The sequence below is a fragment of the Haliaeetus albicilla genome, chromosome 1, assembly GCF_947461875.1.
Source record: "Haliaeetus albicilla chromosome 1, bHalAlb1.1, whole genome shotgun sequence".
NCBI lineage: Eukaryota > Metazoa > Chordata > Aves > Accipitriformes > Accipitridae > Haliaeetus > Haliaeetus albicilla.
The window spans coordinates 3,189,466-3,217,336 of record NC_091483.1 but is presented as its reverse complement, the minus strand read 5'-3'; the positions used below and the strand labels follow the sequence as shown (position 1 = coordinate 3,217,336).

At 40.2% G+C, this 27,871-nt stretch overlaps 1 protein-coding gene across 2 annotated transcripts; it reads right to left on the bottom strand.

Moving 5' to 3' along the window:
- Positions 1–22,402, bottom strand: QRFPR (pyroglutamylated RFamide peptide receptor). Of its 2 annotated transcripts, none has more exons than XM_069799185.1 (6): positions 21,820–22,402; positions 8,450–8,608; positions 7,827–7,888; positions 6,792–7,027; positions 4,573–4,670; positions 1–2,582 (listed from the first exon to the last, which is right to left on the bottom strand). In XM_069799185.1, the coding sequence occupies exons 1-6, from the start codon at positions 22,157–22,159 to the stop codon at positions 2,179–2,181; spliced, it is 1,299 nt and encodes a 432-aa protein (XP_069655286.1). In that variant the 5' UTR covers positions 22,160–22,402; the 3' UTR covers positions 1–2,178. The 2 variants fall into 2 exon arrangements, with proteins under 2 accessions (XP_069655286.1, XP_069655363.1); XM_069799262.1 differs by having other exon boundaries at positions 2,362–2,582; positions 4,573–4,617.
- Positions 22,403–27,871: the final 5,469 nt, after the last annotated feature.

Here is a 27,871-nt window from a genome sequence, read left to right as displayed (position 1 = left end):
AATTTTACAGCAGATGCTCCCAGTGCAAACAGCACCAGCAATGCCAAAGAGGAATTTTAATGAAAAAATACAATACTCCAACAGTTACTCATCGACATAACATTTTACGACACAATAGAAGAAACAGATAAGATGATACAAAAACAAAATACTTAAAAGTTCTTGTTAAATATGTGTTAAAATCTGTCATCGAAAACAGCAGTGCAAATAAATAAGAAGCTTAAAATAAATCGTTTTAAAGTTATAGAATCTGTAAAAACACATAGTTCTCATCATCAGCCAGATAAAGTTTACACCAACTGAGGAAAACTATGATAACAAGCCACCGTTAGCCCCTATTCTCCAGAGCAGAAAACTTCTAGTATAAGACTCCTGTCTAGAAGGATGAAAGACAAGCTATGACAGAAATGGCCTTCAAAGGAAATCACAGTTGTAACTGCAGGCAAAAATTGTTGCTGTTGCTTACAGCATTATTCAAAGAATGCACAGGGCCATGTCTGCATGACTGTCTAAAGCAAAACCTGACCTCAGTCATGTTGTTTTACCCAGATATAGCTCTCCAAAATTGTTATTTTATCTAATACATATGCTTATGTAAATAGGACTGCTCTTAATTCCTGGCTGTCAGGACCAGTCAGGTATCTTCCCCTGTCATTGCATCAGAATATATCATATACAATATAAATAATATATATGTAAATAAAGAGTACATCCCAAACCAGCATCAGAATACCTTATCCAATGGGAATTTCTGAACATTAGAGAAGGATCAGATTACTTCCAATTTATACAAGGATAATTTAGACTAAGTTTTCATTTACAATGAAGTGTAAAGTAGCAAAGCAAGAAAATCTTAAAATTTACTGCCAAGGGAGCACCAAGGTCCGTTAGGTGAGGCAAGGGATGACAGAAGAGAGCACTGACATTTCACAGGCTGTTAAAGGATCCAACCTAACCTCACCTGCAGTTGCAAATTATGTATTTCAAAGCCTCATTTATGGGATCAGATCACAGTGTACAATTCTAGATCACAGTTTTTCCCCAGCCCCACTTGTAAGCACCCTTTTACAACTTTTCAGTTTGACCCACTGAGAGAAAAAAACGTTTAGAATTTATATAGATTTCAACCCCACAATTTACTGTTAAGCCTAAAAATAACAGAACACTGACCCTGTTCTTAGACAGTAATTAATCCACTTTGAAGATGATGAAGAGACAGAAAAATTTGTGCATGTCTTCAAAGAAGTGTCTGGTCAAAAGACCATGATATTCAGTTGAAAGGCTTCTGTAGAGTCCCAACAGGCTCTGGATCTGGCCTTTATATCCTTCCAGAAAATGGCAACATCACACTTTCAACCTGTAAGTCACATACGCAAGCATGACTGTTAAGATAAACTCAGTGTTTACTCTATAGATCACACCTCCAGCACCTGCATGCTTGTACAGTACAACTTCTGCATTCTTCAGCAGAACAATGCAGTTTACAGGGCAGTACGCTGACCTTTAAATTTGTACCCAAGAATTAACCTGTAGAAACAGCACATTAATTATGCATGCATTGTTAATTTCTAATATGTTTCCTGTTAACAAAATCTGACCATGCATGCAAGGTTTAAATCTTAATCTTTTCAGAGTCAAATTCTGGGTCTTTCACTTTTTTTTTTTTCCAAAATATAATTGCATCTCAGTCCGCATTTGTCCTGAACTCAGACCTGAAGCTCCTCTGTCCTCAGAGCTGCAAAGAGCAGATCTTACAATGTTAGACCCATGCCAGTTTTTCCAAGTTGTCCAAAAAAAGTGTGCACTCTCTCCATAGTTCCCATCTTCTGGCATTCAGCTCTGTATGGTTGAGCAGCGTGCCAGCATCCAAACACAAAATAAACAAAGCAAGCAATAGTTGTTTGGTTTACCTAAAGCAGAGGGCAAACAAGCCCCAAATTAGCTTAGGAAGAATTTTTTTTTTTCCTGGAAATCATACAGTAATATTGTTTTCCAAAGTTTTACTCCTCATCCTTATAAAATATATTACATTTTCTCAACATTATCCCACCATTATAATAATCCACAAAATACTTTTCCCCTCATTTCAGCATGCAAAGTAGAAAAGTATTTTAAACAGCTTATTGAAAGTTATCATATAAAGAGAATGCTTTTTCCATTCTCAAAACCTTTGTGATGCTACTGTCCATTTCCTAATGCAGAATGCACAGTAAGCTCAGAGCTGAATAAGGCAAGGTGCCTTTTCAAATTCCTTTTTGAAGCTGGCTGATCACAGAACTTGACCTCAATGTTGCCATCACTGAATGTGTCCCTCCTGGCTTCGTCCAAGTCAATGGGATCTCTTTGGGAAACACTTGCCTTTTGCCGCCTCATAGTAATCCCTGAATTCCCGAGTTGCCTGGCTGGTGATGCATTTTCTTTGACAACGCAGAAGCAGATGGCAGACAGAAAATTTTTCTTGAAGTTTTCATTCATGAAAGCATACACAATAGGGTTGCAAATAGAATTGAAGAATCCTATAATCTGGACGATTGCAAAGATCATTTTGACTGTCACATCATCATACTCCTTTTCAAAATTACCTGGAAAGGAAAAAGGAAATATGCTGTAAGCATGGAATGGCATAAATGCCTACTACTTATGCCTAATTATATCCAGTCTGGCATTAGAAGTTTTTGTTTAAAAATCAACAAAAGACCTTGCTGGAGGTTCTTAGTATTAGCAATAGGGTTCGGTTTGATCAGCAAGGAAAGATCAAGATCTACCACATAGCCCTGCCTTGTGTATATGTAAATAAGGACAGAGTCATTCAAAAAAGGCAATTTATGAGCCAAAAAACCTGCCCAATGGCCAAGCAACAGAGAGCTTCCAGCCTGCTAAGTACTGGCCTTGTTTATTCAAGTTGTTCTTCTGGCTCTGAGTTTCATGTCCATATCAAATGTGTAAGTACTTTAACACCAATCCCTGTCTTGTCACTGACCACGCACGGCTTTCTTCTCTGTGCTGACACAGATCAGCCCATGGAGGTAAAAATGCATTGTCTTGGTCACATCTCTCACTTTTTAATCATTGCTATCACAGAGGACTGAATTCCTTGAATTCAAATACTCAGCAATCAGACTCTGGATAAATACTACAAAGGTTTATATGGCAAGTAAAATAAAGGCCTTGCAGCACCTGAAATAATTCCTGAAATTAGCAATTAAAAGAGAGCAAACAGTTCATGGAGCATTATGGGCAACCTTAACATGGGACAACCCAGACAATTTTAATAGTTACAGCTTCTGCACTTCTGATTCTGCCCAGGCATAAACATCCTTTGGGTCAGCTGACTGGCTGCAGGGCTACTGATTTATCTGCTACAACCTCATTTGTGACAGAAGACAAAGAAACAGCTGCTGCCTCTGGCAAGTAGAGTACAAAAACTACTGAAAAACTCCTCCTGTTCCTATACATAGCCTGCTGCACAGTCCCACGTCCTATCCCAGTACCCATGTAGGAGATGGGACATGAACAGTGCAGGACCCCAGAGAATAGGGCAAATAGCAAAAAGCAAAGATAACAATCATTGAGGGCATTTCCAAGCCAGTATCCAGTTAAGACCATTGAAAGTTCTACTGGATTCACTGGGCATTACCACTATTTATATTTCCAACATGCCTACCTTGTGAAAACCAGGGCAAGTGAAGGGATAAATATTTCCTAACAGTTTAACTCAAAGCAGTAAGACAACTTAAGTGGATGCAAATAGAAATCTTCACACATTAAATTAATATTAAATTTGAATTAAAAAGTTACTTGTTCAAGAGTTTTTATACTTGGAAATAACTTTTACCTTCCAGCCAGGTACTTTTGACCTTTCAGCAAATGAGGGTAGCATGACAGACATGGAAAGAAAAAGAATCCACAGAGATGTATGCTCACCATCCTAATAGTCACGTCTTGCTTTTTCTTGAGTCTTGTAAGGCCTAGCAAACATCCTTTTCAGGACTGGATTATATGCTGTACAAATCCAGAAGCAAAGGATCTCCTTTCTAAAGAGCCTACATTCTAAAGGAGCCTGTAAAGAGTTTGGGTTCCCTCCTACCCACCCTGCAACAAAGTTCAGTAGGGCTTACAGCAAGGCACAAAGTTGGGGGTTTTGGGGGTTTTGTTTGTTTGTTTTTAATTCACACAGCAGGGAAGAAGAGAGGTGGCTGACACACAAGTTTCTCTCAGCTATAAGGTATCTCCCAAACACTACATTAAAGGTCCTTTCCAACCTAAATAATTCCATGATAATAGGTTTTTTGAAATGTACTCATTTTGTATGAGCACTGCAGATCTGTCTGTCCCTTGTAGACTTCAGAGTAATTCATCTGTTGTTAGCTATGTATGTCTATTACAAGACAGTAATCCAGGATTTATAGGCACAACATTAAGCTTTGCTAGCAGAAGGCATTCTATAGCTGAATGCTACAGCAGCACTAGCTTTTCACAACCTGTAGTTCCATTATCAAAAAACCAAATAAAACCAACCAAATAAAAAAACCTTAGAAAGGCTTTATTGTATGACACATGGCAGATACTCACTGTATTCTATCATCATGTGAATCACATGGAAAGGGGCCCAACAGACTGCAAAGAGAAACACCACTGTGACCATCATTACAATTGCTCGCTTCTTCTTCCTGAAATTGCATCAAGACATTCCATACTGAATCACTAAGAATTGACTGGTAGTTAGATGTGTCTCTTCAAGTTAGATCTGTAAACGTGTTCTGATGGTTGCTGATGCAAATAAAACCCTGGAAGAATGCTCAGAAGTACACAATACCCTTTGGAACAAGAAATGCAGCATCATATAAATCCAGCACATCAATTAACACCTTTTATTTCTCTCTTTTGGGAAAGCAATGCACTTTGCAGTTGCAGCAAGCAATGACATTAGCATATCTTGCAAGCCATTTTCACTCTATTCTAGCAAATGCAATTCCAATAGTAAGAGACGGAGGGGGAAAAAACCACATGAAATTCCATTAATAGCTCAAAAACCAAGAGTCCCTTCCTAGATCTGGCTGCACTACTGTACCTGCAGCAGCTGATTACACAGAGGATTTAACAGTGAGTAGGTGAAACTACACCTGCAACATTCAACCTTTGCCAGCAGGTGAAGTGCTAGAATAAGAGCAAGCAACACACTCACTGCCTCCACTGTAATATCTCACAAACTCAAGGTACACATGAATTTATTGTCATCCTCAAATTGATATATATAATTCATATAACTACATTTAGAGATCCCAAGACGGATCTCTCATTTGAGCTAAAGAAGCAGCAATTCACTGGAAGCAGTTACAGGATCTTCTCCCCAGTGTGAAAATAAACTGAAGAGTAGCCTAAAGATGACATGTCACCTTAACTCCTGTGAGATTGCACCCTCTTTCAGTTTTGACTTACAGGGGTCTGCCTCCTTAGGCATACTGTTAGACAAATATCTAAGGAATCATTTATCTTTTAAGCTTCTTGTCAGTATTGTCCTTACAGTTGATACTTAAGGTGATGCTCTCCTCAATGAGCAGAACTGTTAAGAGGTTTGTAGCACATCAGGCAACAGATCAATTTGCCAAATGAAAGGAAAAATCATGAGGCAATATTAGGAGTAGCCCGTATTTAGTGCTAAATAGCAAAGTTGATAATTATTTTCATAGGTTTTCAGATAGAGCATTACCATCTGGATAGGCTCACACAAACACATCTGAGAACACTCAAAATTCTTGGGAAGCTACATCAAGTTAAACTGTACCAAAGTATTTAAATGAATTCTGATTTTTTCCCATTTGCCCATTTAACTTCTAACAGGATGTCCTGGTTTCAGCTGGGATGTAGTTAACTGTCTTCCTAGTAGCTGGTACAGTGCTATGTTTTGAGTTCAGTATGTGAAGAATGTTGATAACACTGACGTTTTCAGTTGTTGCTCAGTAGTGTTTAGACTAGAGTCAAGGATTTTTCAGCTTCTCATGCCCAGCCAGGGCACCTGACCCAAACTGGCCAACGGTGTATTCCATACCATGGGACGTCCCATCTAGTTTAGGAACTGGGAAGTGGGGGGGCGGGGAATCGCCGCTCGGGGACTGGCTGGGTGTCGGTCGGCGGGTGGTGAGCAATTGCCCTGCGCATCGTTCGTACATTCCAATCCTTTTATTACTACTGTCGTCATTTTATTAGTGTTATCATTATCATTATTAGTGTCTTCTTTTCTGTTCTATTAAATCGTTCTTATCTCAACCCAGGAGTTTTACTTCTTTTCCTGATTTTCTCCCCCATCCCACTGGATGGGAGGGGAGTGAGTGAGCGGCTGCATGGTGCTTAGTTGCTGGCTGGGGTTAAACCACGACACAGGATCATAAAGCAGTGTTCACAGTCTCAGAATTATATAAAGAACTTTCCATAGAACATACGGAAACAATGTAGCAGCATTTTCCCCAAGTCATCTTCTAACTCATGGCCTACATCTTTTAAAAACAAGCATTTCACAACTTATAATATGAGATTTATTGAAAGGGCTTGACTTCAAAGGTATGGCTATACTATAATTTGAAGAAAAAAAAAATCTGTTTAAGTTGCCTTAAATTGGGTATCTAAGTGTTAAATAACTAGCTAGCTTTAAAAATCTGGTCTATGCTTGTAGACTTCCCAATGGATAAGGAAAGACAAGTTTACTTTTTTTTGCATTGGTTTTCAAGAACTGTCGGGGGGGAAAAAAAAGCTTTCTAGCAGTCAAAGTTCCAACTGTATTTTACTTTACAAACCTTGATATTTTAGACATTTCACTCCCATGAATGGTTTGAAGAACTGAAGCATCTCCCACTCGTTTCTTAATCCACAGTTCATAGCCAATTTTAGTGTACAAAAAAAGCATCAACATCAGTGGAAGAAGGAAGAGTATAACAAGAATAAAGGTCGTATATATCTTCTGATAAATCGGACTGGCCCATTCTTCCAAGCAACAAACATACACTTTTTCATATAAAAAGTCATATTTAACCTGTAACGAGTGTAAAGGAGATGAGTCACTACAGCGTTTACCCCATGCGTAAAAACCAAGCACATTCAAATATTCCTTGCTCTTAATACAATAACCAAAATTCAACAGAGAAACTTTTCAAAGTGACAAAATTCTTCCAAGCACTTTTCCACATCAAGTGTTGAGTTGATCCAAGCTGACAAAGAGACATCAGGAGATGCTCTGATCTGCACTCCTCCTCAGAATTTTTTTTTTTTAACAAGCTTTTTCAAAGGAAACCTTGGCTAAGTAAAGATGGGCATATAGAAACCTTGCATATTAGTCACTTAAACAAAACAAACAAACAAAAGACTGTTAACATTCAGACTCACAAGCGGCAGATTCTGACAAGCTTTTTTTTTTTTTTTATTTCCTCCAAAAGTGTACAGTAACTCCTTAAACTATAATAGGCAGCTAATTACATTTTAAACTAGGCACAGTTCTTCCAAATTTATGTCACCCTGAAACAGTCATCTAAGCCCTACACTGCTGTGTGCCAGTGTACCTATAAACCAAAAGGAAACCACTGTGGAAGTGAGATGTAATTGCTGCTCTTTGACATAACGGGGGAGGGTAGACATGACTAGTCCCTGTTGGTAGTCCTTCCAGTGCATGCAAATCCTAATCCTTAGCTTTTCTTATGCTGGCACACACAACAAAAGGTCCACTTCTCTTATCCCGCTCTCATTTCTTACAAGTTTATTCAATTCATTGCTAAAGGTACAAAAAGATCCAGCAAGGACTGAGTTTAAAATGTAAATTCCCATTTAACCTAACATACCTCAAGCCGTTGCACGTGCCACACAGGTGACCCAACAATAAGTGCCAGCAACCAGACTATGCCTGTAAACAAATACATTTTTTTAACAATTTGTACAAGCAGAGTTAAGTTTTGATATGAACAGTTTAACAGCTTCATCTTTAAAAAGTCAGGCAAAGTAGACAATTTAAATAAAGAACGAAGTTTTCTATATGAGACATATATCAGTCAACATTCACATCAATAACAGCATGCTCTTTTGTAATCAGTTTTCTTTCTCTCAAACTACCCTCATTTATTGGTATTCAAGTGTAAAGGCAACTCAATTTGCATGACCAGCATTATCTATGTTTTCTTTGTGTTACAATGGAAGGACCATTTACAGGTGAGACGTTGCTTTACCAGTGCTTGTATATTTTGAACCTTTCTTTAAAAAAAAAAAAAAAAAAAAAGGCCTGCCAAAGGTTTATCAGGGTCTTGGTTAAGTAAATTTTTGACTTCTGAGCTATTCTATAAATATTACCAGACTTATTAATTCTACCTCTGAATCATTGGTCATATCAGTGCCTTCTGTTCTGACACGCCATCTACACTGAAGATTATTTCTCGATACACACAATTACTCGAGATGCCTAAAATCTTACCAAGCATCGTGAAAGCTCTTTTATTGGTGTACTGCCACTTCATTTTTAGTGGATGCACAATTCCTTGATGTCTTTCCACAGCAATGCAGGTCATTGTAAGAATCTCAGTTACAATAGCAGTGGATTGAACAAACGGTACCATCTTGCAAGCGAAGGCACCTGCAATAGTCAGAAAGTAAGGTATTCAACTGCCGTAGTTCATGAAAGAGCTACCAATAATAGACTTTATTACTAAAGGGCTATTGTGCAAAAAGAACAGGCTAATATTCTTAGATTTATTTCAACAGCTAAACTGTTAAGTCACCTATTCAAGCTATTCATCAAATGCAGCTTTCAACAGTCATTCTTCTGTCATACACACTACATCTGCAAAACCAAGATTTCTAAGGATATATTCACTTGCTCTGTATCAGTCTGACACTTATTCCTATTTCACTTTTGACCAAGTCTTCCACCACCTGTTTTCAAATATGCCAAGTTAGAGGGATATTTATTATCTTATCTTGGCAGATTACTCTCTGGTTTTAGGAAAGTCTTAGTGTTACCTGTTAGCGTTCACCTTTTCTGCTGTTGCAAATACATTCCTTTGGCTCATTTAAATGCCACTCTATTTGTATACTTTGTCACTTAATGCATCATTCTGCCAAGTGAGATAGACAGATATAGATATAGAGAGATATATAGATACATATATATGAGTCCTCTAAGAGGCATAAGAGGAGAAAATCAACCTCATCACCTTTCCATTCTTCAAGTCTCCCTCTTTCCTGATTAACACATTATGTTAATGACACTGTCCAAATTAAATGCAATTTTCTGCCTTCATTTTCACAGTTGTATAAGTTCCCATTATTTATGCACAACTACCACAGATGTTCAGATTTCATTACTGCTATAGCTTCCCAAAAGTACATATTCAGTTCTTAACACATTAGTCATTTTCCATTACTCATCCTCAAATCCCAAGCATCTTAGAAACTGGTGTAAATTATTCTCTCAAAAATCTTATGTTAACACCTTTCCCAACCTACTTCTTATTTACTCATTTTCTGACCCTGACATAATTTTGTATGTCTGCATTCTCATAGTTACCTCACATTCTTAGTTCAGTATCAGCTACTCATTTCAGCAACAGCTGGGGTTATTTCCCTTACTTGATTATGAATTATACCTTACCCAGATATAATCCATAAACTCAAAATAGCCAAAGGAATATTTGATCCAGTTTTAAGTCAAGCTTTAAGATGCTACAGACACGTTAAGCAACAAAAGCATCGAAAACAGAAAGAAAACAAACAGGAAAGTTAATCTTGCCCTCCATGAAGGGAACAATGAAAAGGGAAGCTTCTGTCTGCTAGGCCAGGCCAAAAGCCACTGTAGCTTACAAGAAGGAACTCGTTTGCTACTGGTCTTATCAATTCTAGCTGCCAAAAAAATCACTACTTCTGTGGCTTCAAAAAGGGAAGGAGAGGGCAAGGGGCAAAGGATGGAAGTCAAGTACCTTCCAAGTACATCTTCAACACCAGCAACACCGTGAATGTGCACACAGATCTGGCTTAAAACAGAATAAAAATATACCATGCAGCCCAATTTCAAGCTACTTGAATGAAATCTTAGCATGGTCAGTAGGAACTGCATGGAAGAAGATGCACTGGGCTGAAAGTCTGTTTCTCACCTAGTATGTATTTTTCCAGGGTGTCAGAAAAGCAAGACAAGACATCTTGACATCTTGTATCAACTGCAATTTATACAATAAAATTCCCCCCACTTCTTCCTTGGCTTCAGTAAGCACAAAGTAAAACCCTTACAAAACACGGCCAATATCTTATTAATTCAGCATCTCACCACTTTCTCACTACACTCAGTACCGTATGTGCTACACATACAAGCACAAGACTCACTCAGTCAAATTTATAGTCCTTCAACCAGTGTGTTGAAACTTCTGTAGTGATATAAAAAAAGCAAGCTCAGATCATACCTTCTTTGCACATGACAAATGGTGAATACAACCAAAGAGGCTATGGCGCACAATCTCTGTCCACTTCCGAAAATCAGCTTACTGCCATGAGTAAAGCAGAGCTAAAACAATCTTCAGCCAAACCCAAATCCTACTTCTTTGAATCAAAAGGAGAGTTTCCACTATTGGTTTCAAGTTCTTTCTTCACTGGTTAAGTTAGAAGTGACTCCTGATACAAATAACATGAACAGAAAAGCAAAGTTTGATGGAAAACAAAAACCAAAAGGATGTTTTTCAATAGATACGGTTGCTGGAAACAGAAATACCTGCTCTGAGGCACATAGTACACATTTTGGATCCTTGGTGGACTTGGTGACCAAAGAAAAAAAGCCACATGCATTTTTCTACCCAAGAAATAACATGAAATTTTCAAAAGGACAGTAACTAAAAGCTACTCAAAAAGCCTCTATTTATCAACAGTAAAAATAGAACAGTATTTCAACCTCCCTGAAGCTCCTCATGCCACCAAGTCCAGGGTCTCTGACTATCAACTTGTATTAACATTACCATATTGCATTAGGGCTCTTTTGCTTGCCCTGGATTGTCACTCACTATACAAATTCTTCCTGTCTTCTGAAATCATGAGACACTCTAGGGTTTCAAATGCAACACTTCACCAACGTTAAATGACTGTTTAGCAAGGAAATCAACTCTCACTTGCTTGAGTGTTTGAAACAGGTATGTTTGGGCAGAAAAAAAGACAAGACAGTGTTTAGAATGTCATGGCCAAAAGAAGTCATCAACTTCAATGGAAATCTGACGCCAACAGATTAGAGATCCAGCTCCACCATCCTTAATGTGTTTGAATGGGATTCAATCCTGAGATACCAGGGGTCATTGTACTTGACAGAATAGGGAATATTTTCCACATAAAGCCTTTTCTTAGGTTTTCAAAACTTTCATTATTTTATTTATAATTAAATAATTTGTACACATGGAAAATGAGAATCATTTATTGTTAAATAAGGTAACTATTTCAGAATGGTGGCAGTTGGGCTGGGGTGGTATAGAGAAAGGAAGAAGACAACCTGGAACTATTATTTGAGAATACTAAAAAGCTCAGAGTGATCACACTGGTTATTCCAGGAATATTCTGAAACAGAATATCTATATGGAAATTAACTCTTCAGTAGATCTTTTCAAAACACTTTCTCCAAGTCCACAAGCCCTAAATCACATTCTTTCCCAACAGAAAGCTTGTTGTCGTTGAGTTGGAATTAGATTACTGAAAGGACTTCAGAAGTCCTTTATGGAAGTCCAATCACCATTTTATTCTTCGGGATTTACATGCCTAATGTCCAAAGTGTTGATTCTGTTGCCCTATTCCTTCAGACACCTCTGGCTACAGGTTCCCAGCACGGCCTCGCAGAGTTGTCTCAGTCAGTCTTGACAAGCATAGAAGAGAATTAGAGAACCATGGAATAATGCTGGTTGGAAACAAACTCAGGTGGTCTCTCATCTGACATCATGGCTCACAGCAGGATCAGCAATCAAGCCAGACCAAGCCAGATGCAGCCCAGAGGATTCAGGTACTGAAAATCTCCAAGGCTGAAGACAGCAGAGCCTTCCCTGGGTCAGCCTCTTTCTCTGCTTAACTGTCCTCACATGGAAAAAGATTTTCCTTATATCCTGTCTGACCTTCCTGTTTCAGTTGAAGCCTTTTGCCTCTCATCCTTCTGCCATGCGCTGCTCTGAAAAGCCTGGGTCCATCTTCTTGATAACTTACTTGTATGCACTGCAAAATGCTGCTAGGTTGCCCCAAAACTGTTGCTTCTCCAGACTGAACAAGCTCCAGTCCCTCAGCTTTTCCACCCATACAGGGCAGCTGCTCCCACCCCTGATGTCAGGGCAGTCCTCTGCTGAACTCATACCAGTTTATCAATATCTTTCTTGTACTGTGTGTCCAAAACTGGACACAGTATTCTGGGCCCTAAACACAGCCTTGCCTGTGAGACTCGATTTAACAGCTGAGGTAGGTTTTACTGGATCTGAGCCTTCCTAAAACACAGCTGATGCACTACTTCTTTCCCTTAAATTGACTGAATGCTGTAATCACTGAACAAGGGAAGTGTGGAAAAGGGGGCCATAAATCCTGGCTCTACAACCTCAAGGAGGAAGCCTTACCACTAGGGTCCCACCTTCAGGACCTCCCCCTGAAATGGACCATCTTACAAGAATACTTAGGGATTTTCACAGCCAGAAAAAAAAACAAAATACCTGCAAACTTGCATAGTCACTATTAGGGAAACAGGTACTGAGGTCTAGTCCCTGATCCAATAATGCATGCACATTTCACTTAGTATTTAACCCATTTGTGTAAAACAAGCTTCACCTGGAGCAAGAAGAAACTGATGCAACCCCATTCTCAAATGCCTTTTAGTTTAAAGTCCCTTCTGGAAAAATTGAGAAAAAAAGCCAATTTTTACTGTAAGGAAGAGATATTAGATTTCAGGGGAAAAACCCAAATTATGCTACTACATCATAGTTTAGACCGTGAAATTAAAATAAGACTGAGACAGGCAAAAAACAACTGTGTGAAACACTGTGATATATTAAAAACATGTCAAGCTAGTTTTCATGTTTGTGTTCAGACTTATCACAGAGTAACAGAAGATTTAAAGGGAGGTACTAGTTTACACCTTATTTCTTATCAAACTGATAAAAATGTAGCTGTTTAGAAGATGGTTTGGAGATAATATGGTTTAACAGCCAGTATTATTCAAGTCTTCTTTCCATTCATTAACATGACTGCTAGATATTTTAGTTATTTGTATCAAGTACTATGTCCTTGTCATGATACACTCACCTATAATAAATCAACATTGGATTAAGAATACAGTGAAGTTTTGTATCTCCCAACCAATCTGAAAATAAGACTGGATTTTCATTTTATCTTCATGATAAAGGCACTTGAATGGCTTTATTTTATAATTTATTTCTTTTTAAACAACATATTCTTCAAAACATAATTTCAGATCCTATCTAAAGAGAACAACTAGTGAAAGAGTTACATACAAAAGTAAAGAACAAAAGCCCACTTCAGTGAGTTTCAGTCAAGATTATTTAAATCTCACTCTTTATAGTGTTTTTGGAGTTATTAAACAAATCAGCACTTGGATAAAGGAAGCATTCGCCAAAGAAAGAAGTAACTTCGTTTTAATGGCGGAAGGAAGGGAACATAAAGTGTTTCCTGGCTCTGGAATAATGATGCTGAAAAAGAAATAACCAAGAAAGAAAAGAAGGTTTAAGACAAATTTTTAGAAACAATGCTAAACGTTCTCTTGAGACAGACCAATCATCAACATAAACCTACAGCTGCTGTCAAGAAAACAACACCCCAAATTGTAATAATCAGATTAGAAGAGGCAAGTAGCCTTTGATATGGAAGAAACCAGTTAAAGATATTTGTCTTTCAAAGTTGAGAAACAGAATTAAGAAGCAGGGAAGTATGCACTCTTCTTCAAACCTATGAAGAAAAATGAGGTAAGAAAGGACGCGATTTACTTGCCTCAAATAAATCTGACTTGTACATCGATTATAACAGTACATTCACTGCCTACAGGTAAGTGCTGAAAGCAATGCTGTCCTCCTACACTTCAGTTACACTGCAACTTCCATCCAACAACCTCACAACAGTTAGTTAATGACAACCATATAATAAATTACATTAGAAAACAGTGATTAAGTTTCCATAAGGGAAAACATTTAATACACACATACATTTAAAATATCCTCTTACTTATCAAAAAGCAGTCTCCTACCTTGTTAAAAGAACTATTTTTAATTAAACAGACACATCACATTTTAATCATTCACCATCAAAATGCAACCCCTTTCTAGAAAAATAGCTATGAAGTGCAAATTCCAAACATTAAAATTTATATAAACCAATGTTTCTTAGCTGCTGATTTAAGTAATTAATTACTAAAGCCACCTTCAGTGTCAAGTGAAAGAATTCAAGAGAAGCTCGATCATTCACTTTTTTTCCAAGCTGACCATCTTGTTCTGTCATTACTAATTCTTTATCTTAAATCCCCACAGCCTTTAAATCATAGAAAACAAAACAAAATTATTATTTGCTGCTTCTTTCAATGAAGATAAATGCAAGAAAAGCAGGGGGGAAAGCAGGGGAAAAAAGCAAGCAGAATATACAGCTCAGGATTTGGCAGCTACAGTCCATCTCACACATCCTTGTGCTCCTGGTCCTAGTCACCCACTCTCAAAAGACAAGTCAGTCTACATGGACTACTCTGCTTCCCTATGTATTACTGTTAATTGACCCAAATTAGATTTCTTCTCTCAGACTTCACAATGATAGATCACCTGGTAAATATAATACACAGGATTAAAAAGCAAGAGTGAGTTCAAAACAGAAATTCCTCTTTCTATTGTCTGTTTATGTGCATCCCATCCTTGAGTTAACCAGCCACTGCTAGAATAAAAGGCATTCCCCTTGCCACTAAATCAGAATCAGGACATAATGATAAAAATCCAGGATTAATGCAATCACTGATTTACTCTTGAAAATAACATTTAGTTTGATTCATATGAAAAGGCTGGCTAGATCCTGACTTTAACTGAAGTTTAAATTCTTGAACCTGACTCCAAAATTTGTGTGGACACCAGCTACCTGAAGTCATTAATGAACATTAAATGAGCCAAACCCTAGACAGATGGAGCTTGGGGGAAAAGGGTGCTACCTTCTGCTTCCCAATGCAAAACACACAGCTAGACTTATTCCAGGTCTTTGAGACACCTGGGACATTTTTATACTATACTGCACAAAATACATAACACCTATATAATGCCTCCAAATGCACAGATAAACACACTTAAGCACTCTGAGATGATCGCAGCACTGAAGCCTTCTTGTGCTAAAATTAGGCACTGGGAAAACTATTTCTCAGATTCTGGTTCACTTTTCGGTTTTTTTGGCTGTGGCTACGCTGAATCTCTCAGAGCAGAATTTTGCTTCAGATCTTTGGCAAGCTATGAATTATGCATCTAATATGCCTCATAGATCTGAATCAGAAAGAATCTGATTAATATTTTTCAAACTCTTTTTAAAGGCTGTTTAAAAATAATACTTTTTCACCAAGTCTTTCCAAGAAAAAAAATCTCCTTTTTTGCCTGCTCAATTTCCACTTACATCCCCCCAGTACAGAAATGCGTGACTTTTTTTGAATATTTTAAATAACAATATTAATACTTCACCCAATACCTTAAATATGTATCAAAATGTTTAACTTTCTACAAGGTAAGGCTTTCAGCAAACACTTCCAATAGATTGTCAGTGAAGACAGCACTGCAGCATTTATTACTGACAATTTCCAATTGGGAAAGAAAATCATTTGCAGAGGAATATTGGGAATGAAAATAACTAATTGCTTCTCTTTTTCAAGAAGCTAAGAGGTTCCCAAAAGTACTCCTTATGCACTGCTAAAAACTGCACAGATTATTCAAGCAATGATTAGTTTTCCCCAATGATAACACATTCAGAAGGCTGCAAAGATAAATAGTATTCCTTTAAACAATTCTTCATGCCTTCATTATCAGATGTTGCACTTGTAACTATGACTTAGCCATTTCATCACATATTTAAAAGATCAGTTTTTCTATTATTAGAGTAACAAAGGCAAAATCCTGAAACTATTCTCTGATAAAAGTTAAATTGCTCCTTCCTCTGTTAAAATGTTGTTGACCAAGTCCTTGCACTAAAATCTCTATCACAGCTTGTAAGTAAGTTCTCTCCAGCTCACTTGATGAAAGCAAGGTAAGTTTTCTTATATTTTCTAACTTCAGGGCAGAAAACAAGTCAGTCATCACCATACAGATGATATCCCTAAGAGTCTTTCATACCTGGGCGATGCACTGTTTTATATCGATTCTTGGGTATACACACATTTTGCATCCTTAGTAGTTTACCATTCATGATACATAAGTCTCTCACATGTTACCTATAGAGGATAAAGAACATTATACATACGTCTGCCCAGAAAAAGGCATGAGTGTAGCACCTGATGGCAGTTTAAGTCCGTTTATGGCCAACTACAGCAGCTGAGATAAAATGGTACATTATGAGCCCATGCAATTAGACCATGCACCTCAAATAGCCTATAGTTTATTTACTGATGGAGTCCACATCATTCCCTCTATCCTGCAATTTGAAAGTGTGGACCACACACCTCGGGCTAGCTGACCAAGATATTCCACACCATCCACCCTCCTTCCTTCCAAGGCTTACATGGAGCTTCTCTGCCAGTGGGTTTACAAAGCCACCAAAACAGGCACCACAGTCTTCACGCAAATGTAAGATAGCTGTGCAGCACCAAAACACTGCTACTAGAACACAAAACTACTGCAGTAAATTACTGTCTGCAATTGTGGTACAAACAACAAGTAGTACAGGTGAGGGGTTTTGGCCAGGCTATAGGTTAAAGGTCCAGATCTCTTCTCAAGAGAGAGACTCACTAGTAGGGAGCAAAACAGGACATAGCAAGCACATTCCTGATTCACTCAATGCAAGGCAGAGAATGCCAGGTATTTCTACCAAGAAAAAGGACATAATAACCACCTCACTGAAACACTATGCCTATTATTTCCTTTACTGAGGCATTCACTACATAACCCATTCTCAAACCAACTTCATACAGAATTTTACTCCTGCCTCTACTCATAAGCAAATAACCCAAAATACACAATAGCAGGGCATGGAGAATGAAGGATAATGCAAGATTTCACCAATACAGATAAAACTACAACATCACCCTGCTCTTAACAGCAGCGGATCAATCCCAAGACACAACCTCTCACACTGCAGGAGGCAAATGAAGAGTGCTGTTGTGTCCCTGACCTGATTTACAGCAAGTCTAGACAACTTAAATTGGAAAGTTAGAAAAAAAGCTTAAAAACAGGAGATTCAAATAACTGGATCTCTCACATCCAGCTTTACTGTCTAGTATTAACCCTAACAGCATGTCAGCAGTTTAGGAGTATTTGGAAACTCTTCAGTATCAAAGAACATTCCAGAAGAGAGTCAGAGTGAAGAAGTTTCTGTCTCTCTGAAGAACTTAGAGGTGTCCAAGAATACCAGACACAAAAGGCCCAGTAATTTCCATTACTAAGATCTAGTTTTAGTTCCTCAGAAAGGAATGTTTATGCATTCTCATACAGGAAAGGTACAAGTAAGGTAACACACTGCTTGACACAAGATGTTTGGTAAAGAACAGAAAGCACCCTAAATACTCAACTGGGTAGAAGATGCCACTTGGTTTTCAACCAAGCCTTTAGAAAAGAAGAAACTGCCATGTCAAGGAGCACCAGATATGACAGCAATGTACAGAAGACCCACCTCTCTCTCGAGTGGCAGCTGGAAGCCAAACAAGATATGCAAGGGCATCTCAAATGCTGCAAATGCTGCTGTGTGTTCAACTGTGCCTCGGATGACTCACTACTCTCTAAGTCACAGGAAAAGCCACCCTCTGATACCTGTCTTGAGAATACATATTCTAACTGATGAGAAATTCAGGAGAAAGTTGTAGCATAGTGCTAGGTCTACCGTATCTTTTGCCAGGGCTATTATATTACACAACTTTACAAGTAATTCTTGCTCCAGGCAGTTCTGTAAAGGTAACGTGTTACTGACTAAGCAGTGTCAGAAAATAAAGCAACTCTTGTAATATTTGGCCCAGAGACAAAAGCCCAAATTTATCTTTAACAGTGCCACCATCAGTATGACAATGAGACCACTGCTGCTGCCTCCTACCAATGATCATATGAAAGCAAATCCTCAACTGCTTCAGTTTGCACCAAGACTACCTTTGCTGTATGCATCAATTTACCCCTTACTCAAGTTCCCATTTTATCTTCCTCCTACCAATAAATATGATCCCAGTGATCATTTATGCCACAGCTACAATGTTCATTTTCTTCCAGAGTGCCTTCCACATTACAGAGAGATTAGCTTACAGGATTTTTATTAAAAGTTCCCCTAGAAATTACAGCCATTTTAGTTGCAAAGTATAAATTCAGAAATTAAATTGTATACTGTCACTATCAGAGTCTCACACAGCTATACATTCTTAAGAGATCAGAGAATCGAAAGTGAGACCAATTCACCCATTTGGTCAATATGGTGCTGCTCCCAGTTGCTGTCTATGTACAGCTAGCAGGTCTGCATTAAAGTTGCATAACCACCAGGCAGAGTGAGGCACACATTCAGTTTCTTGAAACTGTAGTTGCTAAATTGTAGGTGAAGTTAAGACATATTAATGAATATACTGTGGAAAAAGTCATGCCAGTGCTTTAGTTCTTCCCATCTCTGTCAGAAGTTCTGGTAAGTGTAATGCAGTGAAGCTGAGAAATCTTCCGTTTCTAAAGAATTCTGACAAACGCTATCAATTAGAGGAGCCACTTTACCATCCACAGTTTGAATTACTTTACATCACCAGCTATCAACATTCTCCTTGGAGTCCTACTGTAAACTATGCACACCTGGAACCCTTTGGGGTGAAAGTGTTTCACCCTTCACTTTAGAAGGGCCAAAATGGTAGTTAGTCCTCTCTGATAGCATCCCATAATGTCTTAAAAAATAACAGCTACCCTGAAACTGCAGCTGTTCTTATGTTTGTACGTTCTGCCTCTACAGCCTAGAGTGCAGTTTTCCCCTCACCTTCACATTCTGCTGTGGGTTTCTGAAGGGGAAAAAAAGAGAAAGAAACAAACACACATATACAAGCATGGAAATAAAAAAACAGTTCCAAATCAAAGACAAGTACAAAACATACAGATCTCAGTTCACATCACCTAGTACAGATGCTTGTTTTAGTGATGCAAGTACAAATAAATCAAGATATAAAGTGACTAAATGCTCAGAAACCCTAGGATATTTCTAGCATGAAGTGTCACAGGATGCACTACTTTTTTCCAGCAGGGATATATTAGATAGTCAAATCACCTTTTTCTTAACAGAGTTAGAGCTTGCACTACTTGGAGACATTGCATTAAGGTAGATGAGAACAAGCTTTTTCAGACTACAAAATGAAAGGCAAAAGAAAAATTAAACCAGTAAAGCTAGCAAGGAAAAGACTCCTCCCAAACCGGCAGGCTCTGATTTGCAGTATAACTGCAATCACTATTCATGCTTCACAGTGTAAGCCTCAGGAATCAGATACCCTTAGGATACCGCCAGTTTATATCTCATTTGTTTTCCTGAATTTTACTTTGCAGCCCCCGCTCCCAACAGTGAAGAGTAACACCCTCCCACTACTGTGTTAGTTAAAGCTAATTATCTTACCAGGACCATAAAGGCAGCTATCAAAGTCAACAGGACCTATGGATCTACTTGTACTGAAGATGCTCTAGCACAGCAAAGAGGGTAGACAAAAAGTACAGTAAAACCCACAGAGCAGTATACTTTAAAGTATCCAACTACTGAATATCTGAAGATATTTGTTGCAACTATGCTATACCTTTTGCACTCGCTACTTCTAGATTTTTGTCAAGTGACCTCGGTAACAGAAAGTAAGTATAAACATACATACTTTCCCCATAATGTTGCACATGCCTGTGCTATATATGCTGTAATTCACCTCTGGTGGAGGCTTCATCCCACCTAAGTTTTAGTTGCTTCTGGTCAGATGCGTGGTTAAGCTGACAGACCAGGGTCTTCCTTAGGAGTGAGAACAATCACACCTCTTATCTATAGGGAAAGCTACTCAATTCAGTCCTCCCCCCTTTATGTGAGATCTCTTGATGCCACCAGTAACTTTCTGCTGTATTTGTCTTAGAGGAAGGAGAACTGGAATACAGCAGCCACAAGGAAGGCACAGCAGTATAGCTATCAATTTATTCCATTATTTTTATTTACACGTCCTTGTTAGTTTGGGGGTTCAACATCTGTGCTGTCTTAAAACAGTGGTTACCCACCCCCCCCCCAAAGACAGCTTGTAAGAAAATAAAACAGTTGCCCTTACTGTCAGTAGCCCCTAGAGTTTTGTATTTATCACTTCTCCCAGAAAGTTCCTGTTTTTCAGACAAAAATAAAGCCCATTTCTCACTGGGTTAGGTATCCATGTGCTTTTCAAGCTTCCTCTGACCTGTCAATTCCCATCCTGCATTCTAGCCCGTGGGATGTACTGCAATTAAATCTCCATGCTTTGAAGGTAACCTTCACTGCCTCCCAACAATGGAAGCACAGGAAGCCTTGGAAATCGAAACATAACTGTGTCACTTCATGAACATCTTTTCTGTTCATATTAAAATATTCTGACAAATATTTCAATTTGTAGTTGTATAAGGTGTTGTCTGCTACTTGCTGCAAAACCATCCCTTTTATTTTTCCGCTTACAATGGTCAAACACTCTTTTAAGACCAAGAAAAGGAAGATAAATACCATTTGCAGTGTTACTTCACCTTTGTCTTTTTGTTACTTTACCACTGGGGTGACTGGGGTGCACAAAAAAAGAAAAAAATAATTATTATTTGTAGGCATCAGGGAGGCCTTGCCCAAAGGTCCTTCATATCAGCATATCTTGAAAATAATGCATAATTTCAACATAAATTCTGCATGTTCTTTCACTTTCCTATTTCTCCAAGGACACATTCTTTTTCCTCACAAAAGGTTAAGGAGGTCTGACTCCAAGTCGACTGCTGTCAGAGGAACTTAAGCTGAATAAAGACTGATATTTCACTTGCCAGACAAATTCCATTATTTATGAGGCAAAAAAAAAGAGAAAGTACGGCAAGACTACCTCATCAGCACCAGACAACATATAGTTTCTCACACACATACTGCGACTTTTAACATATGCAAGCATGAAAGCGCACTGGGTTTAACACAACCTGAGGGAGTGGTGTAGCCATTACTGAACTCTGCGGAAAAGCAGCTGACGGCAGGCTGAGGTTACTGAACTACACACCTGGGGACAGCGCCCCAGTCCTGCGATAAAAGACTGCGAATGCCTGGACGCGACCAGCGGCTCCGGGGACAGCAGACGTTGCAAGTTTCTACCGAGAAGTTGAAGCCCTGTGCCAGCGCGAAGAGCTCGGCGGGGGTGCGCGGCAATAACGCTGCCCTCGGGGAGGACGGCAGTTCCCTCACAACCGGGCGGCCGCGCCCCTCCTCCTCCTCAGCCCAAGACCGGCCGCAACGGCCGCGGCTGCCCGGGGCTCGCCTCGGGGGACACCCCACACCCCTCGGGGTCCCTCACAGACGGCGGGAGGGTCTGAGCGGCGGGGCTGGCCACAAGCACTGCCCCACCACTGCGCCTCATCGTCCGCCCCCCGCCCCTCCCTCCAGCAGCCGTCGAGCCCGTAACGGCCCGGGACCGCCCGCCCCGGCCCCGGTACCCACCGCCGAGCCAGTTGGAGGAGATGTTCTGCAGCATGGTGAAGGGGACGCAGAAGAAGGCGATGAGGAGGTCGCTGAGGGCCAGGGAGCAGATGAAGATGTTGGTGACGGTCCTCATGGCTTTGCTGCGGGTCACCACGTAGAGCACCAGGCAGTTGCCGAAGAGCGCCAGGGCGAAGATGAGCACGCAGATGAGGACGAAGGCCACCTTGGTGCGCCCCGGCAGCTCTGGGATGTAGACCAGCGGCTGTAGCCCGTAGAGGGCGATGAACTGCTCCCGCGTCACGTTGTTGTCCCGCAGGAGCTGCGCGAACTGCTCCGGGGTGATGTTCAGGGACCGCATGGCGCCCTCCTCCTCCTCACTCCCTCCCTCCCTACTCAGCCCCCTCAGCGCCGCCGCCCGCGCCCCACCATCGCCGGACCGCCGCCCCTCCACCGCTCTGCCGGGCCGAAGCAGCCGGACCGGACCCGGCGCGGAGAAGCGGAGGCGGGGGCTTGCAGAGCCGTAAGCTGGGCACGGGGCGACTGCACCGTCGCCTCACAGAACTGGTCAAGCTGCCGCCGCCCGCAACCGCCGCCGGCTGCTGTGGCCAGCGGGGCCCCTCGGGGCGGGGGGGGACGGCAGCCAATCAGCGCGCAGCGCGGGCCCGCCCCGACCCCGCCACTGTGGAGCGTGACGGCCGTTAAACGGCTTTCTGCCCCGCGAGGGGGGTCTCCCAAGGGCGCGTGCTGCTCCGCGCCTGAGGCGGCGCGCGGCGCCCCTCACAGCCCTGCCCCGCCAACGCCTCGGGAGCCCGTCGTTCGCGGCGGGCGTCTGCCCAGCGGAGGCTCGAAATGCCCAAGGTGGGAGCTGAAACTACCGAGCTCAACCTCTCCTCACGTTCGGATCAGGCCGAGAGGGAAATAAAAGAGATGGTGTAGCAGGTCAGTGCACTTCTGCGTGAGGGGAGACTCGTGCCACCCGCTGCGTGTCACGCTGCCGCTGGTCCGTGCCCAGCCCAAACGAGGCAGCGGGGGCATTTTATCTGCCCTTGTAGCCCCCTCTGTGCCAATGCCGCTGCAGGCCCTCGCATGATAATGAGCCAAAGCTCAAACAGAAAAGCGATTTTCCAAAGTTTTGGCCATTGAGCTCGCTGAGATCCCAGGAGGCTCCTGAAGATTCCTTTCCCTGGCAGACGTTTGCCAGCAGTACAGCCGCTCTTGCTGGAGGAGGCTTGACAGAATCCCATCCCGCTCAGCCTAGCTGGCTAGGCTACTTAGGTAAGGTTACGTAGGCTACTGAGGTGTGCTTAGCTAACTGGCTGCAACAGCTAGTCGTCGAGAAAATGCCACTGCAATTTAAATGTGGATAATAATGGGAGTTAAGGTCTAATGGAGAGGTCAAGTTGAAAATACGCATTGATTTGTCATCCAACCTGTTTTAAATTGCACAGTACAGCTTTCTCACTAGCACAGGTATACCCCCTTTGTACTGTATGATAATACATTTAATAGCAACAACTTGTTTTTAATCAGTCACATAATATATTATTGAAAAGGATCCAGAGAAGGCAATAACAATATGGAAAACTGTTCTGACAACAACTCCCCCTCTCCACAGTAATAGATGTTTCATAAGGAAACATCATCACTTAGGAGAATGCTGCAAAATTGTACAGAAAAGGTGCTCCGTGCCCTGGGTATGTCTTTACCTGTACCGGGGAAGTATAAAACAGAATGAAGAAAAGTCTAGCAAAAGCTGTCTGTTTATTATTACATTGCTGGCTTGCCAAGGAAAACTGGAGAGGGAGGAGTTCACCACCAAGTCATTCTCAGCAAAATGAAGGTTCTCAACAAGAGCAAAGATATTTTGTGTCATCTTTGAAAGAAAATACTTGCGTTAAGTGAAAATCAATAGAAGGAAGTTCCAGTGCCTGTGCTGTTATGTATGTATTCCAATCTGCGAAAGTCACCCCTCCAAATGCTGACAAACCTCTTTTAATATATAGTTATATGGCAAAGAATTAAGATTCTCCTTATTCTATAGTGACAGCACCCTTTTGTCACCCTTCCTTCGTGCAATATGGCCCTGTGTTTTCCTCTTGAGACCAATGTAATCAGGCTGTCTGACAGGCTTTCCAACCTTTGTTCTGGAAGGCAAACGCTCATCAGACCAACTTAGTTCCCAATATTCAGACAGCCCCTTTCACCTTCTCTTAGGCCTGCCTTGTTGGCTAGAAAAGCTCGCTCTTTTAGTCCTATAATGATCCTGCTAGGTTTATGCTCCACAGTGCAGACAGACTTCTTTTGGGTTCAATTTTCCCAGCACCTTCCCTTGGACCATACACTAACTACACCAAGTGTAGCCTAAAGCCACCTTCATGTACTCTGTTCAGACACCCTTTCCTATACCTCTTTTTCCTTTTGCCTCCTCTCCCCGCCCGTTGTGTTAGTAACAGAAACCTCATTTAGCAGCTCTTCTGTTAACAAACAAACCAAATGCATTTCAGCAGATGTCATTTCTATTCTAAATAAAGAAGGGCCAAATGTGGAGAAGGCCAGTCTTTGTCACCATGGACTGCAGTGTTGTGTTGTTCATTGCAAAAGCATCCAAGGTTATCAAGAACTTAAAAAATGGGAATAAGCTCTCACCTAAATACTGCAAGTAATCAGGGTTTATGGTTAATATGGACATTTGTTTTGCATCTATCCTTATTTTATTACTATGATTGCTCATTACAAGTAATCAAACAGCATTAAAGATTAAAAATGTCTGAATGGTTAATCTACATAATATAAACAAATCTTGAAGCTGTAGGCTATGGAAGTGTGCCATTACATCTGCTGCAGATTTAGCTGGTTTTTGCATGCAAAGAAGGGCACGATGCAGATAATTTTACAGATAACATTTGTCTTGAATATTTACCCACATGGAGAAGATAAATGTAGGATTTACCGAAACTTTCATTCTCTATGAGCATCATCGATCCTCTTGGCTGAAGCAATAACAGCGTGGACATCATACAAGTGATACAGGAAATCACTAGTAATCGCATTACCCAGCTCCTTGAATAAAATTATATTTGGAGTAAAAAGGTTTGAGTTACAAAAGGTGACCTCATCTAAAACCTACTGAAATTACTTCTCTGCTTCCCTGGGCTACAAATGATTGGTAGGTAGGGAAAAGTGATTCTTACTTTTCAGGGCAGGCAGCTAGTGTTCTGCCTTATCCTGCACCGTGTGGCCGTTGCCGGCTCCTGCTGCTTCCTGCAGTCCACAAAGCAAAGCAATACAGGGCTGCTCTGACTCTCCCTACTGTCATTCAGCTCTTCAGTAAAATGACCCATCGTGTAAACGTGTTTTCTCTAGAACTGGAAAGAGAGCGTATGCATGTGTAAGAAGGCAGTCCTGCCTTGCTTCTTAACAGAAGAGGTATAAAGCAGCCTTTTGAAACAAACAGATTTCTTTTCCCTTAACTGACTTACTTAATTTGTAGAGCAACTTCACTCCTGCCTCACTTGCCAAAATATAGATATATACATACCTTGTATCCTCCTGCATGACTTTTTTTCAGTTTTTAATGATGTTTCCATATCTTTTATCATCTACCTCCAAATCTACTTCTGTTTCCATTGAAGTCTATAGAGTTTTGATATTTACGTCAATGGGACATAGGTCATGCCTTTACGTAATCTTTGTAATACTTAAAAAATTAATCTCTGTTCTAAATTTGAGAAGCTGTAGTGTGCTATAAAATAAAGACTATTATTCACCTGTACACACCTTTATAGATAATAAATTACAAGGCACTTTTCTGTTCCTCTGATTATTATTTGCGAAACTGATATGTTTACAAAAATAAAGCAGGGTGTGAAAAAAACAAAATATTCTAACAAATAATTGACTGTAGAGAAACAGTGCATTTTTCTTAACTGCATTTTCTTAACTTAAGCTTCCTACTAATTAAATGGCTAGAAATCTTTTACTTCTATATCTAGAATCCCAGTGAAACAACCTTGCAACTTGAACACTGATCAAGTCTTGGGTTTGCCAGTAATTTCACTTTGACTTCAAAGAAATTATATATTCTTTTGTCACAAACCTACAGACTGATAAGCATAAAAAGTGGTGAAATATGACTTGTACCAGATTGCACTCTGTCAAAAACACTCATTTCTTCATGCCACTGTATGCTTTTTTTTTTTTGCCTAGATGATTCATCAGTATGACACTTTATTCTCATTCAAAAAGGACAGTGAATTTTCTGCAGACTGAAAAATACTGCCAGTCAGTTTGTGCACAGGTGGTAACCTTTTCTCTTACAAAGCTAAAAGAAGCTATAATTCCAGTCTGTTTCCCTTTTAATAGCAAGCAATAAGATCCATGTATGGCTGCTGTGAAAAAAAGCCAACAACAATGTGCATACGTCGTTTTGCATAAATTTTGTAAACTGAGCAGGAAGTTTGTAAAAACTGTGAATGGCACACGTTTTGAACATTGAGAAAGCACATACTTATTGTGTAATCCTAAACCAGGAATTTTAAAACAAACTTTTCCTTCCAAATCTCTATTCACATTGTCTAGTTCAGACAAAAGAAATAGATGACAAAACTACTAACAGAAATAATCCCTTTCCTCCTCCTCTTTCACTCCATTAACATTTTAAAAGCCTTTAGAAGAGAGAATTCCTTTCAGATCCATGTTACCAACTTTTAAACAGCCACTGCAACTAATGACTAGTAAACCTTATTAGCCTTGGATCCTTTGGTAGATATGTTGGGGATCCACTCACCTCTAAGCCATATTAGTACCACAGATTTTAGGATCATTCTTCAAAGGAACAGAACAGCTTACCAGCATCATTCGGTAATTTTAGGTTAAGTCAAAAATAAAGTAGCTATTAAAATTGTCAAAGCAGCCTTTGAAACATAAATTTAGTTAGAGCATTTGCTGTTTATTGAGAACATATGTTGGGGAGAGCACTGATGCTAAATCCTCATCTTTAGGCTTACATGCTTTTATACATTTAGACAAACAAACCATAAATTCTCTTAGATAAGGGAAAACTCGACACTAATTGGACTAGAATCTTAGTAACTGAGGATACAGCTCAAGGCTGGTCTTATCAGTGTATGCCTATCTCTGGCTATTGTCTCATCTTCCTCCTTCATGCTTTACTTTCCATTCCTTGTGATGACAGGCAGCTTCCACAAAACAATATTTATTAAGAAAAGCACTAATGTCTAAAATAGAGTTGCACACAGTTGTAAAGTATGTTGGAATGGCTGAACAGAAAATAAATTACGTTAACCTAGTGTGTGGGCTAACTCCAAAATGTTTTGTCTCCTACTGTGTGACTCTGTTGATAAACAGTGCTGGCTGAAAATCTTTATTCTTGTGGATTCTTTTGTCTCCATGGTTGGGTTCATGCACACCTCTAGATTTAGTGATCCCCACTTAGTTTTATAACCCAGCCCCATCTGTCAGTGATGTTAATGTACAGTGCATACACAGGTGTGTGTGCGAGACAAACCTTACAGCCCCATAGAGCTTACTAGTCATATTTGATACAGCGATTAACTGAGAACTGCTACATGCATGAGTGTCTTTGTTTAAGCTCGGGAAACCCAATCTCACTAGTCCTGTCTTTGAAAAGGAACCACAGATCCAGCACTGCCTGTCACAGCGGCATGCTACGCAACCTGTGTGTCCAGAATGCAGGGTGCTTGGTCAGGCAGCTGCTGCACACCTGGCATAACTCCCCTGCGTACCCTGCCAAGGACTGCAGATACACCAACAATTCACCATGGAACCATGCAACTGTAACACCTATGCATCTTAAAGAATTAACATGGAGACTAACTTTATGTCTTATGGAAAAAGTAGCAACCAATCCCAGTGCGGGTCCTTATTCACCCAAACCAAGACTTTGTTGCTAAGGTTGTTTTGACATTATTTGATTTGCAGTTTCTATCCTCTGCCCTGTATCCCAGCCCCTCATATTGTACAGCTGGCACAGAAATCGATTCATTGAGTGAGAGCCTTTTAAAATCACCTTGGAAATTGATCCCTTCCC